General features: G+C 35.8%; 2 protein-coding genes across 4 annotated transcripts; one reads left to right on the forward strand and one right to left on the reverse strand.

The window, feature by feature from the left end:
- The first annotated feature begins 4,993 nt into the window (after nucleotides 1-4,993).
- Nucleotides 4,994-8,693, forward strand: LOC104234897 (protein FAR1-RELATED SEQUENCE 8-like). 3 transcript variants are annotated; one of them, XM_009788540.2, is made up of 4 exons: nucleotides 4,994-5,106; nucleotides 5,995-6,132; nucleotides 6,327-7,837; nucleotides 8,087-8,693. In XM_009788540.2, coding segments are annotated over exons 2-4 (1,965 nt in total). In that variant the 5' UTR covers nucleotides 4,994-5,106; nucleotides 5,995-6,130; the 3' UTR covers nucleotides 8,539-8,693. The 3 variants fall into 3 exon arrangements, with proteins under 3 accessions (XP_009786842.1, XP_070003914.1, XP_009786841.1); XM_070147813.1 differs by having other exon boundaries at nucleotides 6,327-7,994; nucleotides 8,087-8,330; XM_009788539.2 differs by having other exon boundaries at nucleotides 6,327-8,693.
- Nucleotides 8,694-9,156: 463 nt separating this feature from the next.
- Nucleotides 9,157-12,598, reverse strand: LOC138871945 (uncharacterized mitochondrial protein AtMg00810-like). The gene is made up of 3 exons (XM_070149870.1): nucleotides 12,571-12,598; nucleotides 11,796-12,466; nucleotides 9,157-9,291 (listed from the first exon to the last, which is right to left on the reverse strand). The coding sequence occupies exons 1-3, from the start codon at nucleotides 12,596-12,598 to the stop codon at nucleotides 9,157-9,159; spliced, it is 834 nt and encodes a 277-aa protein (XP_070005971.1).
- Nucleotides 12,599-17,855: the final 5,257 nt, after the last annotated feature.

Genomic DNA, 17,855 nt, shown 5'->3' on the forward strand with positions numbered 1-17,855 from the left:
GTATCAAATATATCGTCGACGATCATTTTATATCGGTTCGCGAGCGACAAAACTTGTTGAGATCTCATCACTTTCTTTATATTCAGGTACCTGAACTTCTTCTGGAGTCTCATGAAATATTATGTCGTGGGCTCTTCTAGAGCTCATTTCCTCCTCATTATGATCATTTTGATCATTAGCTCCTTATCATTTTTCAAGGATTGTTACCTTTGGAACTGATTGGTCTACCACGCTTCATGTGTACAGTAAACTCTATCCTTCAGGGACTTTAAATTTTAATATGAGCATTTATAGCTGAAATATGATATTTAATTTTGGATCAGCAAATGCTTCTGGCATTTTACTTGAATTATGAGGATCATATTAATGATAATTCGATTCATATAACATATTTTTCATCTGTTTATCCCCCAAATGTTAGAAAAACTAACATACATCCCCAATCTTCTTTGGGAAACATATCTTTGTGCATTGTAGTAGAGAAATTAATCATATGCCACACATCAAAAGATAGTAAAAATATTTGGTTTCTAATCCTAAACCAATTGTGAGGGGATGACTTATCATATATTGTTGGTCTGATGCATACAAGTGCTGCTATATGCAATTTAGAAAATCTTAGACCAGCACATGAAGCTTTATTCTCATAAGCAATGATTTAGCCATTAATAAGAGGTATTCAATGCTAAACCAGCTTGGATATAAACCAGCATTATCAAGATGAACTGTCTTGATTTCATAATCTGAAAGTTCTGCTCTTAGTTGAGAAAAGCAATGTCAAATGTCAAACTGCAGGTTGACAATGAACACACATGTAACCATCTTATATATACATCTATAAGTGGTTCACATGATAGGTGAATGAGCCCATATTCATCTTTTATATATTTCAGAATCAGGGGTCTTAGCCCCAACTTTAGCTGGTATAATCAATTTATTATGAGAACAAGCAACACAAGAGAATTCTTGAAGAATCTTCTAGTTCTTCAGTATATGCTTATCTGAATTCTACGAGAATGCTTTTTTCTTAGAATGATATTTAATAAAATTATTCAAGATATTTTACATACAACGGATACGTGCGGCAATGATCTTTATGCCACAAAAACAAAATTTATATCCTTTGTTATTCTACCTCTTCAGGAGGTGAGTTGTGGTATTTCTTCATTCACTCTAGAAAATGAAAATGTGCTTCAAAAATAACTTTGAATAACTTATTAGTTTATTTAAGCACAGAAAGACAAAGTTTCATAATATTTTCCTTCTTCAGGAGAAAATTTTAATTGTGTTACTTCTTCAGGAGCAAATTTAAAATACGAGAAAAAATGAGTATATATTCTCTCAATCATATTACCTCTTCTAAAGGTGAATTGCAATATATTTACATCAAAAACGCGTTCATATTTACGAGCTTTATTAATATTGTCACATTCACTTCGGGGAATGGATTAATATTTATCAAAAGTTCTTATCCTTCAGGGAATGGAACATAATTATCTGAACGTGCATTAATCATACCAAATCGTTTATCTGCATAACAAATGCTTGTGTTACTAACACTGTCACGACCCAAACCGAAGGGCCGCGACAGGCACCCGGTGCCTTACTCAACCGAGTACCAACGTAACATATCTTTCTTATCATGTTATCATGAGTAAATGAGCTAGAAAACTCGTCCTGAGATAACAAGAATAAAACATAAGGGAATAGTCAACATATGAAGACCCAACATGATATACAAACTAATATATGTGACATACGGGCCTATAAGGCCGACATGACCATTAGTAAACTCGAAACATAGGCCGACAAGGCCATACAATTATCCATACACCTGACATATGTCTACAAGCCTCTAAGAGTACATAAAATCATAAAGGTCGGGACAGGGCCCCGCCATATCAATCAATACATATCCAAAGCATACTGACCAAATAGGCAACTCCGGAGCAAGTGGAGTGCACCAACACCTTCGCTGAGCTGATAGCCTACTAGGAGGACTGTCAACCTATCAATCGGGACCTGCAGGCATGAAATGCAGCGTCCCCAGGCAAAAGGGACGTCAGTACGAATAAAGTACCGAGTATGTTAGGCAGGAAAGCATAAACAAGAACAGTAATGTAAAGAGAGAGATAGAGGAGATACAACCTGTAACATCAGAGTGCCTCTGGGGGTTACTGATATGAAATGCATAATACATATATATACATAAACTTTTTAAAACATTCGCCTCTGTGGGCATCATCATCATCATATCGTACCTGGCCTCAAAGAGGACTCGGTAAAAGCGTACCCGACCATCATAAGGTTCGGTAGAATCGTACCCGGCCACGTGGAGCTCGGTAAACCCAACTGATCAGTGGTTGCACAATAGGTGCCGTACCCGGCCGACTATAGCGCGGCTCGGTAGAGTAAAATAGATACTATATATAATGCATGCTAGACTCATGGAATCATCTTCTAAACCTTTTGGAGTGACTTAAGAACATTATGGACATCCCTACCATCAATATGAACCTTAGTAGGATTTAAGGATCATACACACTTGTTTAGAATAATTTTATAAGGAAAGAACAACATGGACAACCTTAGTTGCTAGGAGTAGAGTCATTATGAAATAGCGTATCGTTTATGTTCATTTCATTTTAGACCATGCCAAAAGAAAGAAGAAAGTGCCTTAACATACCTTAAACCCGTTGAGTCCTTAATCCCTTCCAAGCAACTCTTCAAACAAGTCAACTCAATCTATCATAGTATAAGGAGATTCAAAATCAGTGCTGAGCAAAGGCTAAGTCTATAACTTAAGCTAGTAGCTCGTTTACGTAAATTTGGGCAGCATCTCCATTGTAACAAGGGCCTCCTCCAATACCATATACCAACAACAATGACCAGAGCAATCCATCAATACATAATTATCAATATCAAGACACCATATAACCACAACAAGTCACAACTACATTACGACGAGCGGCAAACTCCGATTGGAATCCGTATACCCCTTATCAATCCTTATAGACTTCTTACTTCAACATAAAAGTATCATTAACTTGATAATGAAGTCATTAATCAATGATTCCAGCCTTATACCATATATTTATAACAACGAAAATAATCCACAACTTCAACTATCCCCAACTAGCAACTTTATTCACTAGTTCAGGTCTAGCCCATCCATTTAACTTAATCAATATCAAGATAACCTTAGGCACAAGCAAGAACACAATATACATACCTCCTACAGTAACTTCAAGTCAAAATCCAAGTTATATTCATTTTACAACAACCCTTAATAGCAATACAACACCATAGAAGTGACTTAAGCTAGTCCAAGTATTATCTTATAGTTTATCATCCTAACAACTTAACCAACATACAAGCAAGCTTAAGCACAATTAGTAGGTTGTTATACTCACCTTAGACAGCAGCAACAACTTGGAATTTCATCCAAATACAGCCCACAACAATCCTCAATGACAACACAACCTCAAAGAGGTGTTGTTCTTCACTAGAACTAAGTTTTGATGTTGAAATATGGTGTAATCACTTTGGAATCACTTCAAACCCTTGTGATATATGTTTAGGAGGGTTAGGAGAAGTTTGGAGACGAACTTTAGTTGAAAAATGAGCAAAAATAGGCGTCCAAATCGTTTATAAATTGAAGTAGGTCAACCACCGCCTAAGTGGGTCCCATTGGGAGCTGCTTGCGCGGTCTCGCGAAAATGCGAATATCTCTCTACTCCGATGTCGTATTGACAAACGGTTTAATGCGTTAGAAACTAGACTCATAGACCTTCAATTTGGTAGGTAGAACACCCCATTATTCCAAGTATATTTGGAGAAATTCTCAGATACATTTGACCTAAATTTCAGCAAATTTATGAATGTAACTTGTGATGACCTTTGCCAACTCTTGTTCCACAACTTGCTTGCCTTCAAAATGTAGAAAATGAATATCATACGACTAAAATAACTCATAGAATAACCTCCTTATCATGTTAATAACCCTAGTCTCACCCCAAAGTACATGTTATAACATTCGAAACTTGTCGACTTTCGACGAAACTTATTTTCTTCAATTGGTTTAGCTTCTAAGATTTCCAACCCTCTTGGTAATCGTTATTCATGATCTTAAATATTTGTAACCTCCAAGGTAACATTATTAACTTACTTTATTTGCTTCCAAATAGAATCTCATTTCCGAGCTTACATCAATGACTTACGATGTACTCTCACGTATGAAAACTTGGGGTGTAACAAACACATATATTACCAATTCATACATTGCTAATACACCTTATTCCGCACTATTCTTATACACCCTACCAAACGACCCCTTACATACTTCACTTAGACTTGTTTTCTATAGGTTTCTTTTAAGTTTGCCCTTGTTTTTAAATCCATTTTTGAAATTAGTTATTGCTATAATGCTATTTAATTATCTTTTATTTGGTCAATCCTTAACCTATTTATTTTATATTCTCCACTTTGCTCAAACTTAACTATGATCAAAATCACAACTTTGCCCCTATTGTAAAATAGATAGGAGCGAAGCAATTGTTACACAAGTAGCCAAACACATTCAATGTTTATTTTTTCTAACCGCTATATATATATATATATATATATATATATATTCACCCGCTATTTTTAGTTTAATAAATTAGGTGAACAGCTATTTGGGTTAATTGTTCTTTAAATTTCGCCCAAAAAATGCTCCCTCTATTTCAATTTAGATATGTTAGTTTGACTCGGCATTAAGTTAAAAAAAAAAAAAAGAAATTTGAAATTTATAGTCTTAAAAGTTTGACGGGTAAAATTTTTATTGGGCCATGATATTTATATGATTATAAAAATTTCTCAATAAGGATAAAATATATAAAACAAAAAAGTTTAATATTAAATTATTTTCATAGGTAGAAATGTGACATTCTTTTTTCAATTAAATTAAAACACAAGTAAGTATATTAATAAAATAACTCTGGCTTTAATCATTGCAGGCGTTTGGTCGAAGCCTCTATCAGTTCCTCGCCGCTGCTGCCGCTGCCAATTGGGTTCTCCGCCGGCGTTGTTGTTCTTTTTCCGGGAAGTTCTTTGTTGAGGGCAAAGGTGAGTCCAAACTAGTGGAATTTCTCGTTCCACAGTCTCCATTCTCCAATTTCGCATCCCAATTCTCTGTACGTCGATATCAATCAGTTCATTATATTTCTTTCTCTTCCCCCCCCCCCCCCAAACCACCCTTTCCCCTTCAATTTTACCTATAAAGCTTTAATTTATTTTTCTTTCCTGGTTATTGTCGTTATGGAATAAGAAAATTTGGTAGTCTCTACGATTGTGGTTGACTGTATTTCCGAGTTGAAACCTATTAATGTTAAAAAAGAAGAAGAAGCATTTTTTTAAGACTAAACAATACTCGTTGAATCTTCTGGGTAAAGTATCGACCATTAAATGAAAAAATGAAAGGATTTTTTCTTAGTTTAGCATTACTGATTGGGATACTGAAGCATTTAGGGAGGAGGGTGAATGCTTAATCTGGTTCTACAAATGAATGTGCCCTAAAGGTCTAATTTGTGTTCAGTGATGAAGTTAACAGCATTTAAAACTAAAAGAGCCAGTAAATTGATCACTGCTGCTTATACAGTACCTATCAAGCCACAGTGAATAGTTATTTGTTGAATAAAATCCTGGGTTTCAAGGTTTACCATGTACTTCTAAAATAACAACACTATAATCTGCATTTTGTTGATTGTTATATAAAAAACTTTTTTTGTTGGTTCGGTGTTCAAAATATGGATTCTTGCTTGCTTAAACTAAATGGTGAAATTTACTTGACACTTGAACATTTTATCTTCTTCTTATTACTTTTTTACTCTTGACCGATTTCTTTCTACATGTATCTTGAGTTGGATCGGCACCTTCGTTTTGTGAGCTGGATTTGTTGAAGTGATATGGTCAGGAGAGTTGTTTCAATTTTTTTATTTTTCATTTTCCTGACAGGTGATTCCTGCTGCTTAGGGATAGAACAAAGGACGCTAATTATGAGTTGTAAGATGGTGGTTTAGGGAAGCAAGAGACACAACAGTCACCTTCCTAACTATATTATGCTTCACTGGAAAGAAGGATTCAATGAGAAATGTAAGATCTTAGCTTCTCCTATGACATCTTAGATGTTATGAAGATAGAATCTAGGCTCATTGAAATGCAAAAGTTCTATCTTTCAAGTCATTAATGAAGGAATAGATCTGTTCCACGTGAAAGTTGGCTAGAGTTCATGATACATGTATCTAATCGCTACTGACCTTTTCCCATTCATCTTGCTCTACTGGAAGGCTTCAGATGGAGGAAGGTTTGGGAACCAGTGAACAGCTTCCCGAGGATGAGGGAAGTGATAATGAGGTTGACAGTGAGGAAGCCTTTGATATTACGTGCAATGGTGACCAAGTGCTAAATGTGGAGGCCGATGAGCTTGAAGCTACTACTGGGCAAATTCTTGAATTTGAAAGCCATGAAACTGAGAAAAGCTGTGAGCGTGTGCTTGATTTTGAAAGCAGTGACCCAAAGGACAATAGTCACCAGTTGCTTGAGTTTCACAGCAATGGCCTTGGAGGTGGCGATACAACAATTATTGATGATCACACTGGTTCATCCCCGGGGAAGTTTTATCCTCCACCGGTTGTCGGCATGGAATTTGAATCTTATGAAGATGCTTATAATTATTACAACTGCTATGCTAAGGAGCTTGGTTTTGCCATCAGGGTGAAGTCTTCATGGACAAAACGTAACAGCAAAGAGAAGCGTGGTGCTGTTCTCTGTTGCAATTGTGAGGGTTTCAAGACAATGAAAGAAGCAAATAGCCGAAGAAAAGAAACAAGGACAGGTTGCTTAGCAATAATAAGGTTGAGATTGGTGGAGTCCAGTAGATGGAGGGTGGATGAAGTTAAGCTTGAACATAACCATCTCTTTGATCCTGAAAGGGTGCAAAACTCCAAGTCACACAAAAAGATGGATGCAGGGGTTAAAAGGAAGTTAGAGCCAGCAGTTGATGTGGAAGTGCAAACAATTAAGTTGTATAGAACTCCTGCTGTTGAGACTCTAGGGTATGGAAGCTCAGATGAAAGAGCATTCAGCGGGCAGGTTGATGGCTCCACACATTTAAAACTCAAAGAAGGTGATATCCAAGTCATATACAACTTCTTTTGTCGGGTGCAGCTTACGAAGCCCAATTTTTTCTACATTATGGATTTGAATGATGAAGGGTATCTAAAGAATGTGTTTTGGATTGATCCCAGGTCCAGAGCGGCATATGCTTATTTTGGTGATGTGGTTGTGGTTGACACAACATGCGTGTCAAAAAAATATGACATCCCACTTCTAGCATTCTTTGGACTAAACCACCATAAGCAGACTCTTTTGTTGGGCTGTGGTTTGCTTGCTGATGAAAGTTTTGAGACATATGTTTGGTTACTGAGAGCATGGCTATCGTGTATGTCAGGACGCCCTCCGCAAACTATCATCACAGATCGGTGCATGGCCTTGCAAAATGCAATATCTGAGGTTTTTCCTCGGGCTCAACATCGGCTTAATCTGTCTATTATTTTGGGCAGCATTTTCAATACCGTAGGACAAGTGGGGGAATCTGAAGTATTCCGTGAGGTACTGTATAATACAGTGTATAACTCTCTTAAAGTTGATGAATTTGAAGTTGCGTGGGAGGAGATGGTCCATCAATTCGGATTTAGGGGCTATGGATGGCTTCAAAGTTTGTATGAGGATCGAGAACGATGGGCTCCTATTTATATGAAAGATACATTTTTTGCTGGAATATCTATTGATCAGCCTGGTGAGTTCATGAGCCCCTTTTTTGATGGATATGTACATAAACATACAAATTTGAAAGATTTTTTTGATATATATGATTTTGTACTGCAAAAAATGCGTCAGAAGGAAGTTCATTGTGATTTTGAGTCGAGAGAATTTAGCCCCGTCTTGAGAACAAGGTGCAATTACGAGTTACAGCTATCTAAATTGTATACTAAAGAAATATTCTTGAAGTTCCAAGATGAGATGGCGTTGATGTCTAACTGTTCAGGTATAGCACAAGTTCACGCCAATGGACCGATCATCACATATATTGTTACAGAACGAGGGGCTCAGGGAGACACAGGGGATGCAAGAAATTTTGAAGTTACTTATGATAAAATGGGGGTGGAAGTCCGATGCATCTGCAGTTGTTTCAACTTCAAAGGTTATCTATGCCGACATGCTTTATCTGTGCTCAATTACAATGGTATAGAGGAGATCCCAAATCATTATATCTTGAGCCGATGGAGAAAGGATTTTAAACGCTTGTATGCACCAGAGCTTGGCTCGAGTAACATAGATGTTAGTAATCCTGTTCAACGGTTTGACCATTTGCACAAACGGGCCATGCAAGTAGCTGACGAAGGGATGACTTCTCAAGATCATTATATGGTTGCTTGGCAGGCATTTAAGGAGTCCTTGAATAAGGTTCGTCTTGCAGCGGACAAACATGTATCATAAAACCAAATTCAGGTTTAACATTTTGTGTAGCTTCTGAACTTTTTTTGTATTTATAAATTATAAACCGGCTTCCACATATCATTATGTACAGTGAAATACCTGCATTTCAGGGCAACATTTCCCCCCCTAGATAGCACTCTGTTTGCCATTCACTATCTTGTACATTCTCTTCTGATTCCCTTCTGCTTGTTTTCTATCAGCTTTTCGTGCAGGGGCCCTTTGATGTCAAATTTTTCAAATTGCGTCATAAAGCATTAGAATTAACATTTAGGCTTGTTCAGCTATTTAATTACCTTATATATAAAAGGAAAAAAGGGCTATCTTCAGTTCTTTATGCTCATTTCTTGCTTTACATTTTGGGGAAAGGGTAAAATGTACCCCTCTACTTTCAAAAATTGTCTACATTTAACCTCCGTTATACTTTGTTTACAAATATACCTCTGCCGTTAATAAACTTATCACAAATACCCCTAACCCTAACGGAACCTCCATCACCACCAACTGCCGCCACTCGAACCTTCTTCCCTACTGCGTCCTCCGTTCACCACCCATATCTCCACCTTTTGACCACTTAAAATGATGAACCACCATTTTATTTACATCCATGGCTCCATCATTTTAGATAGTTAAGCTCACGTCTAGCACTAACTTAATCTTCAAAAAAGGGGGAAAAACCACTGCTTCCTTTCCATCATAACCACCACTGCTATTTCGCCCTTTACCGCCTAATGTAAACACAGTTAGACCAAAATCCTTCATTCCCATTCATCTTCAACCCACATGAGAGGAACTTGACCACCCTCTTCATTAATCCCCAAATCCATAGTCGAGAAAACTGTCAACAACCTTCATTTGGAGGGTATTCTAAAATTTAAAATATCCTTTGATCTTGTATGCTTTTGAATAATAAGGGATTTTTACCTAGCTATACTATAATAAAAACCTATTTACCTCCTTTATTTAGGTTCCTTATTAATTACTTTGTATGTCTATATTTACAAGTTATATACAAAACCATAAAAAAGAAGAAAATTCAAGATCCCTTAAATTTAGCCTGTCAGTTACATGACACTCACCCCATTTCCAATAACCCCTACATTTAAGATTCTATTCCTTTTTCAAAGAATTTCAAAAATATTTTCTCTCTCTTGATAATCACCCAAAATTTCTCTTAATTTTTTATAACCATTGTTAACCCCCCAAAATTATCGATTCTTTTCTTTTTCCAAAGCTTTTCAAACCCAATTTTCCTCTTTCTTACTAATCACCCAAAATCTCTCTTTCTTATTGATATAATGCAGACGAAATTCGGAATATTGCTTTAGAATCAAGTTGTGAATAAGTTTTGAATCTTGTTTTCTTTCTTTCTAAATTTTTTAATGTATGTGACTTGCATTGGATACATCATATACCCAAAACAATACTTGATACAATGCTAATACGATTATATTAGTTTTTTAGTATAGAGTTGTGATTGAAACTTGAAGAAGATGGAGATCATAATTATATCACAATTTTTCAGAAATATATCGCGATTGTATTATAATTGTATATGTATCATAATTGTATTACAAATGTATGATAATTGTATATTCATTGTATACTGTTACAATCGAGCAGTTGTGAGTTCGTGACGAATTTCACAGTTTGTATAACAAATATATGATTATTATATATTAATTTATTAGTATTGTATTAGGTATTATTTTGGGTATTAATGTACCATATAGATACCATTGTGATACAAGTATGATACAATTATGTTTTAGGCATTGATATATCTGATAAAATTCAAATACAATTATGATACAATTACAATATAGTTTCTGAATATTTCTTCATTTTCATTGTTGTCTAATCTCCCAGCAAAAAAGCGATCAATTGATGATTTTTTAATAATATAAAGCTATCGGGAATGGTGGGAAGAGATAAGATGGATATTCTGGCATAGATTAAGGGATTTTGATGTAAAAAAAAAAGAGGAGAGAGAAGAGAAGAGGAAAAAAAAGAGGAAAGTATGTAATTGAATCTCTTAATTGAAGGCACTAATAATGGGATGTGAGCCTTTTAAGGAGCAATCTACATAATTTGTAAAAAAACCTAGATATTTATTAAAAACTGCAAAACATAGAGAATACAGGTAACTAAGTTTCTAATATAGTATAACTAGGTAAAAATCCGTTTGAATAAACTCTGAATTTGAATCCAACGCAAATCAAATTTTCGCAAAATTTGATGCTTTGAAGCAATTAAATTGTACAAAATTTTATAGCACTAGCAATATTGAAAGAATTAGAAACAAACGGTGAACGATACCATATTCACTATAATTTCCTGCAATCTCATTTCTCTCTTGAATATGAGAAAAAAATTAGTAACATTCTTCAATGTTCATTAATATTCTATTTTGTTTATCTTGCATAAATTTTTGATGGGTGTTTTGCGAATTTGGTGGTGTGCATTGATCTTTTATAATTTGGATTAACAAGGTTTTGCATACTTTATAACTTTTTGAGAGTTTAGCTTCTTATTTGGACTGAATTCATAGTAATTAGTATTTTTTTTAGCTAAATATATGGGTTGAAATATAAAGTTGAGGTGAAGAAGGAAGTTATTGGCTTATGGAGAAGAAGATTAGAGGCGACAGTTGGTGCTGATGGAGGTTCCGTTAGGGTTAGGGGTATTTGTGATAAGTTTAATAACGGTAGGGTGAAGAGAATGTGAATTCCAAAACAATGTTTCTTCTATATCTCGTGTATATACAATAAGCTTCCTTTTATGCAGAGAAAGCCAACTTAAGCAATTATCTTAAGGCTATTGTTTAATTGAAAAGTATACTTTTTCTTTACCCAATACACATAAACGTGTATTTGGCACTTGCAGACAACAATATCAAAAACATAAAAGCTAGCTACTTTTGTTTGTCTCTAGCTACTTTATTGTCCATTATCTTGGGACCAACACCCCCTCAAGTTGGAAGGGGAAGAAATCACCCCCAACTTGCCCAAGAGATTATGATGACGAGGTCCTGGGAGCGATTTTGTGAAGAGATCCGCCAGTTGAGCCGAAGATCGAACAAAAGAAAGGAAAATCAAACTAGACAAGAACTGTTGCCGGACAAAATGGCAATCCAACTCAACATGTTTCGTCCGTTCATGAAATACATGGTTTTTAGCTATATGTATTGCTGCTTGGCTATCTGAGTGTAAAGGAACTAGAAGGGTTACGGGAATAGATAGATTTTCAAAGAGACGGACCAGCCAAGTAAGTTCTGCAACCACTCGTCGCATTGAGCGATATTCAGCCTCGGCAGAACTTAGAGAAATTGAGGTTTGTTTCTTAGATTTCCATGAAATTAGCGAAGCTCCAAGTGAGATATAAAAGCCGCTTACTAATTTACGCGAATCCGGGCAAGTTGCCCAATCCAAATCACAAAATGCCAAGAGCTGAAAAGAGGATGAAGATGACATAAAAAGACCAAATCCAGGACCCTTCATCAAATATCGAAGCACGCGATAGGCAACATCTAGATGGGGTTTCTTGGGGTCCTGCATGTATTGGCTCAAGTGCTGGACCGTGAAAGATAAATCAGGTCTGGTATGTGTTAGGTAATTCAGTTTACCAAGTAAATGACGATATAAAGTAGGGTCCTTTACAAGATCCCCTGTCTTAGCAAGAAGCCTAGATGTTGGATCAAGTGGAGAAGAAACAGGAACCAGTTGCATTGCATCAAATTCCTTGAGAAGATCAAAGGTAAACTTCCTTTGTGAAAGGATCAACCCCTGAGGTTCGCGGATCACCTCCATGCCTAGAAAAAAATGCAGGTCCCCAAGATCCTTGATTTTAAATTCTTGATGAAGAAAATCTTTTAGTTCTTGTAATTCTGTTGTATCATTTCCTGATAGTAATATATCATCGACATAGACAACTACAATAGAGATAGAGGAATTTGACTTTTTAAAGAACAAGGAGTAGTCATTTAATGAGTGAGTGAAACTCTTAAAATTTAGGGCATTGGTGAGCTTAGAATACCACTGTCGTGAAGCTTGACGAAGTCCATAAATTGACTTTTTCAATTTGTAGACATGTGTAGAAGATGGTGGGATAACTCATGCTGGGAATTTCATATAGACTTCCTCTTGCAAATCTCCATGTAGAAATGGATTATCCACATCTAACTGATACAAACCCCAACCTCTTTTTACTGCCGTAGCAAGCATACACCTAATGGTGGTCATTTTGACCACCGGTGAAAAAGTTTCAGTAAAGTCCACTCCTTCCTTTTGTATGTCTCCTCTAATGACTAGCCTTGCTTTCAATCGTTCTATACTTCCATCCGAACGTTGTTTAACTTTGTATACCCATTTGCATGGCAAAGCTTTCCTACCAAGGGGTAGTTCAATTACCTCCCAAGTTTTGTTTAGCTCAAGAGCCTCAATTTCCCTTGCCATAGCCTCCTGTCTGGTTGGTGTGCAGCCTCACTATAACTAATTGGTTCTTGAACATTAGATAAAGAATTGAGCATATATTGATTAGCAGAGGAAAGTCCATTAAAAGATAGTGAATCTGGTGTTACAGAAGTGAGGAAACAAGAATTACTTACATTTGTGAGCTTGAGTGCATTGCAGATATAATCTTTAAGATATGAAGGTGGATTATGAGACCTTGAAGATTTTCTAATGAGTGTTTCTATCATAGGTTCAGAATCCAGAGGTAGAAAAATATGAGTATTGGTCCCTGAAATAGGGGATGATCTAGAAGATGAAGGAATAGGGGATGATCTAGGAGCAGACAGAGGAGTAGAAATGGATTGAGGTGTAGGACTTGAAGGAGTAGGAATGAAATGTGAACTGATAGGTGAAGTTTCAGGTAAAAAAATCAGGAATTGAACTAGGTGAATGACTTGGTTTAGCAAGGGGCAGAACAGGATGACTTGTGGTAGGTAAGTTTATAGAAGCAAAGGGAAAGAATTCCTTATGGAACACAACATCTCTAGAAATGGTAGTCTTAAGAGTTTTAAGGTTAAGCACTTTATAACCTTTCTTGCCATGTGGATACCCAAGGAAAACACAAGGTACTGCCCTAGGATCAAGTTTCATTCTATGATTTACAATAGTGGAAGCAAAGCATAAACAACCAAAACACCTAAGGTTAGAGTAATTGGGCTTCACCTTAAACAATATCTCATAAGGAGTCTTGAAATGTAAGACTCTAGAAGGGAACCTATTGATTGGGTAGGTTGCTGTGAGTAAACAATCTCCCCAATAAGAAACAGGTAAATGTGACTAGTACAATAATGCCCTAGATGTTTCTAATAAATGCTTGTGCTTCCTCTCCACTACACCATTATGTTGTGGGATGTACACACAAGTGGTTTGATGAATAATTCCTTGTGAAGAAAGGAAAGCTGACTGAACGTTCCCAGTTCCCAATTCAAAAGCATTGTCTGATCTAATGATTTTAACCTTAGAATGAAATTATCTATCCACCATTGCTAGATAAGACTTTAAAACTGTGAAAGTATTTAATTTGGTACTTAGGAGATAAGTCCAAGTGGTTCTGCTAAAGTCATCAACAATTGTGAGAAAATATTTGTAACCATCATATGTCGCACTACTATATGGTCCCCAAGTATCCACATGAATTAATTCAAATGTTTCTTTAGTAGAGATAGAGCTTGAGGAAAAAGGGAGTCTAGTCTGCCTTGCCATTGGGCAAACATAACAGGGGGTTAAGAAATTAGAACATGAAGAAGCAGGAAGAGACAAAATATTCTTCATATTACTTAATGGAATATGACCTAGCCTATAATGCCACAACTTTTCCCTTACATTAGAATCAGAAAAAGTGAAACAAGAACTTAAAACTGGAATGGAAGTAGACTTCTTTTTTGAAACAAAACCATTCCTAGACTTAGACAAACTATCTGAGACTGATACGGAAGGTCTTGATCTGAGGATGTAGAGTCCTCCCCCCTCTTTACCAATTTCCATAGGGCTCTTCAGTGAAGGGCCATGCAGTAGAAAACAAGAAGAAGGAGTGAAAAAGACATATTACTTGAGTTGCATGTACAACTTGTGCACAGATAACAGATTATACCTAAAAGAAGGAATATATAAAACATTATCTAAGATTAGATTAGGCAAGAGTGAAATAGAGCCAGAATGAGTAACTTTTACTTTAAAGGAATTAGGTAGGTTAACCATGACAGGTTTTGGTAAAGCCTTTAAATCTAAGAAGAAAGCTTTGTTAAAAGTCATGTGCTCAGTGGCTCCACTATCTAATATCCATGAATCACTTTGAATTTGAATGAGACATGCATAAGTGTTGAAGAACTTTGTTATACCTGCACAACTTAGGTTTGCAGAAGCTTCAGAGGTACTTGCTCCATTTTGTGCCATTTTCACTTGTTGAAGAAGCTGTAATAATTCTGTCATATTTTTTTGAGTAAGTGTGTGAGTATTTGTCAACTTAGTACCTCCCTGCTCACTTTCTCCAACTGTGTTAAAAGCACTGTTAACCTGAACTCCTTCTTGATATCTCCTCTGCTTTGTCAACTTAAAATCTACAGGAAATCCATGGAGCCTGTAGCACTTTTCAATGTTGTGACCAACCTTTTTACAATAAGCACATCTAAGTCCTGTTTTCTTAGCATCAAAATCTGTTTTTTGTCCTCTATTATTATTCATCTTCTTAGCATTTCCTGCATAGTTGGCTGCAATGAAAGAGGAAGAATCTACTGGATGAGCATGATTAGCATGAATTTTCCTTTGTTTTTCATCTTAAATCATGAGGGAGTAGGCTTTCCCAATAGTGGGTAAAGGAGAAGACAATAGAATATTGCTTCTCACTCCTATGTAGGTGTCATTGAACCCCATTAGAAACTGCAACAACCTTTGGTCTTGGTGAGTCTTCAAATTCTTTCCTTTAGCTCCGCACACACACTCACACTCACATGAATATGTGGAAAAATTAATTAGAGTATCTAACTCATCCCACAAACTTTTCATTTTCATAAAGTATCTAGATACACTAGAGTTTTCTTGAACTACAACACTTAGTTCTTTTTAAAGTTGAAACAATTTAGCACCATTGTTTGACCAAATCTGTCTTCCAAATCATTCCATAGGTCCTTTGCACTGTGAGAGTAAAACACACTCTCTGCAATCTCCTTTGATACAGAGTTAAACAACCAAGACAGGACCATGTCATTTCCTCTTGACCAAGCACTTTGAAGCCCAGAACTTTCATCTGGAATGGAGATGGTTCCATCAATAAAACCCAATTTGTTCTTTGCAGAAAGAGCTATCACACAGCTCTACACCAAGCACCATAACTTTTGCCATCAAAAACTGAAGAAACCAGGTTCATTCATGGATAGTCTGAGGGGTGAAGAAAAAATGGGTGTGATGAGTCAATCGTGACTTTCTTGGATGAATCAGCCACAATAGCCACAAAGGTATTAACATCAGATGTTTCTACCATTTTGAAAAGAAGAAGGCAAAATGAAAAAGTAAAAGAAAATTTTCAAAATATGCTTGAATGACATGCTCTTGATACCATGAAGAGAATGTGAATTCCAAAACAATGTTTCTTCTATATCTCGTGTATATACAATAAGCCTCCTTTTATGCAGAGAAAGCCAACTCAAGCAATTATCTTAAGGCTATTGTTTAATTGAAAAATATACTTTTTCTTTACCCAATACACATAAACGTGTATTTGGCACTTGCATACAACAATATCAAAAACATAAAGGCTAGCTACTTTTGCTTGTCCCTAGCTACTTTATTGTCTATTATCTTGGGACCAACATAGGGGTATATTTGCACATAAAGTATAACGAAGGTTAAATGCAGACAATAATCAAAAGTAAAAGGGTTATATTTGACCCTTTTCCCTTACATTTTTTACTGTATCTCAAAGGACATCACATCAATTTCTTGTGTCGGCAGTCGACACACATAATGTATATTGAAGAATATATGCAGTTCAGGCTTCAATCGAAGCAAAGGTTTCCCTTTTTCTTTTGATTTACACTTAACTACACTGCTCTTCTTATGCTAAGTACGTATCTCAGAAGCTTTTCAAGTGGAAATTTTTTGGGTAGAACTCGTGGAATAATCAAAGCCAAATCGTTTCGCTTGTTAAAAAAAAGTCCAATTTTTTAAAACGAACTAAACTTTTTTCGCAAAAACTAACAGCCTGTTTAGACATAAGAAACTTTTCCCTTTTTTCCAAAAAAAAAAATCACTTTTTCTCGAAATCAATGTTTGTTCATAAAATTTCCATTTTTCATTTGAAGATGCATTTTAGAAATTTTCGAAAATTTAAAGTCTGGAGAAGGTACGGTATACGAAGGTCTTGTCTCTATCTCAGAAAGATAAAGAGACTGTTTCGATAAACCCTCTACTCAAGAAACCACTCAATAAATGTAGTAACATTATTGAATTTGTAAGTTAAAATTAAAATAATACTTAAATGAGTTAAAACATCATCAACTTGTTAACGAACCACTATTAGCATGACGGACCTCAACCATTCCTACTCAATATAAACCTTTTCACAAAATCATGTTTGTGTTATGAAATAAAAGCAATTTAGTAAAACATGAACAAGAAATAAAAGCAATTTAGTAAAACATGAACAAGAAATAGAGATAGAGAGAAGGAAGAGATTTTCTTCTTCAATTGTGTGTATTTTCCTATCTATTACAAGGCCTTTATATAGGCATGAAAAGTGAAGAAAATATGTCATGGAATATGTCATTGAACATAGAAAATATGTCATTGAATATGTCATTAACCATTTGAGAGAAAGATCATGGAGGAAGAGTAGACATCCACCATATTTTGATTTTTATCATAACACTCCCCCTTGGATGTCCATAAATAATGTGCCTCGTTAAAACCTTATTAGGAAAAAACCCTATGGGAAAAAAAATCCTAATGAAGGAAAAAAAGTACACATATTTAGAAATACGCCTTTTGGTTGCCTCGTTAAAAACCTTGCAAGGAAAACCCAATGGGACAAAACCTTGTAAGGAAAAAAGAGTACAACGCGTATTAACTCCCCCTGATGAGATCATCAGTTCACATCGTTGAGCCTTCGTATCCCAATCTTGTACACTAGTTTCTTGAAGGTTGACGCCGGTAGATATTTGGTGAACAAATCAGCCATATTATCACTTGAACGGATCCGTTGCACATTAATATCACCATTCTTTTGAAGATCATGTGTGAACAATAATTTAGGTGAAATGTGCTTTGTCCTAACTCCTTTATGAATCCTCCCTTTAATTGGGCTATGCATGTTGT

The sequence above is a fragment of the Nicotiana sylvestris genome, chromosome 6, assembly GCF_000393655.2.
Source record: "Nicotiana sylvestris chromosome 6, ASM39365v2, whole genome shotgun sequence".
Lineage (NCBI taxonomy): Eukaryota > Viridiplantae > Streptophyta > Magnoliopsida > Solanales > Solanaceae > Nicotiana > Nicotiana sylvestris.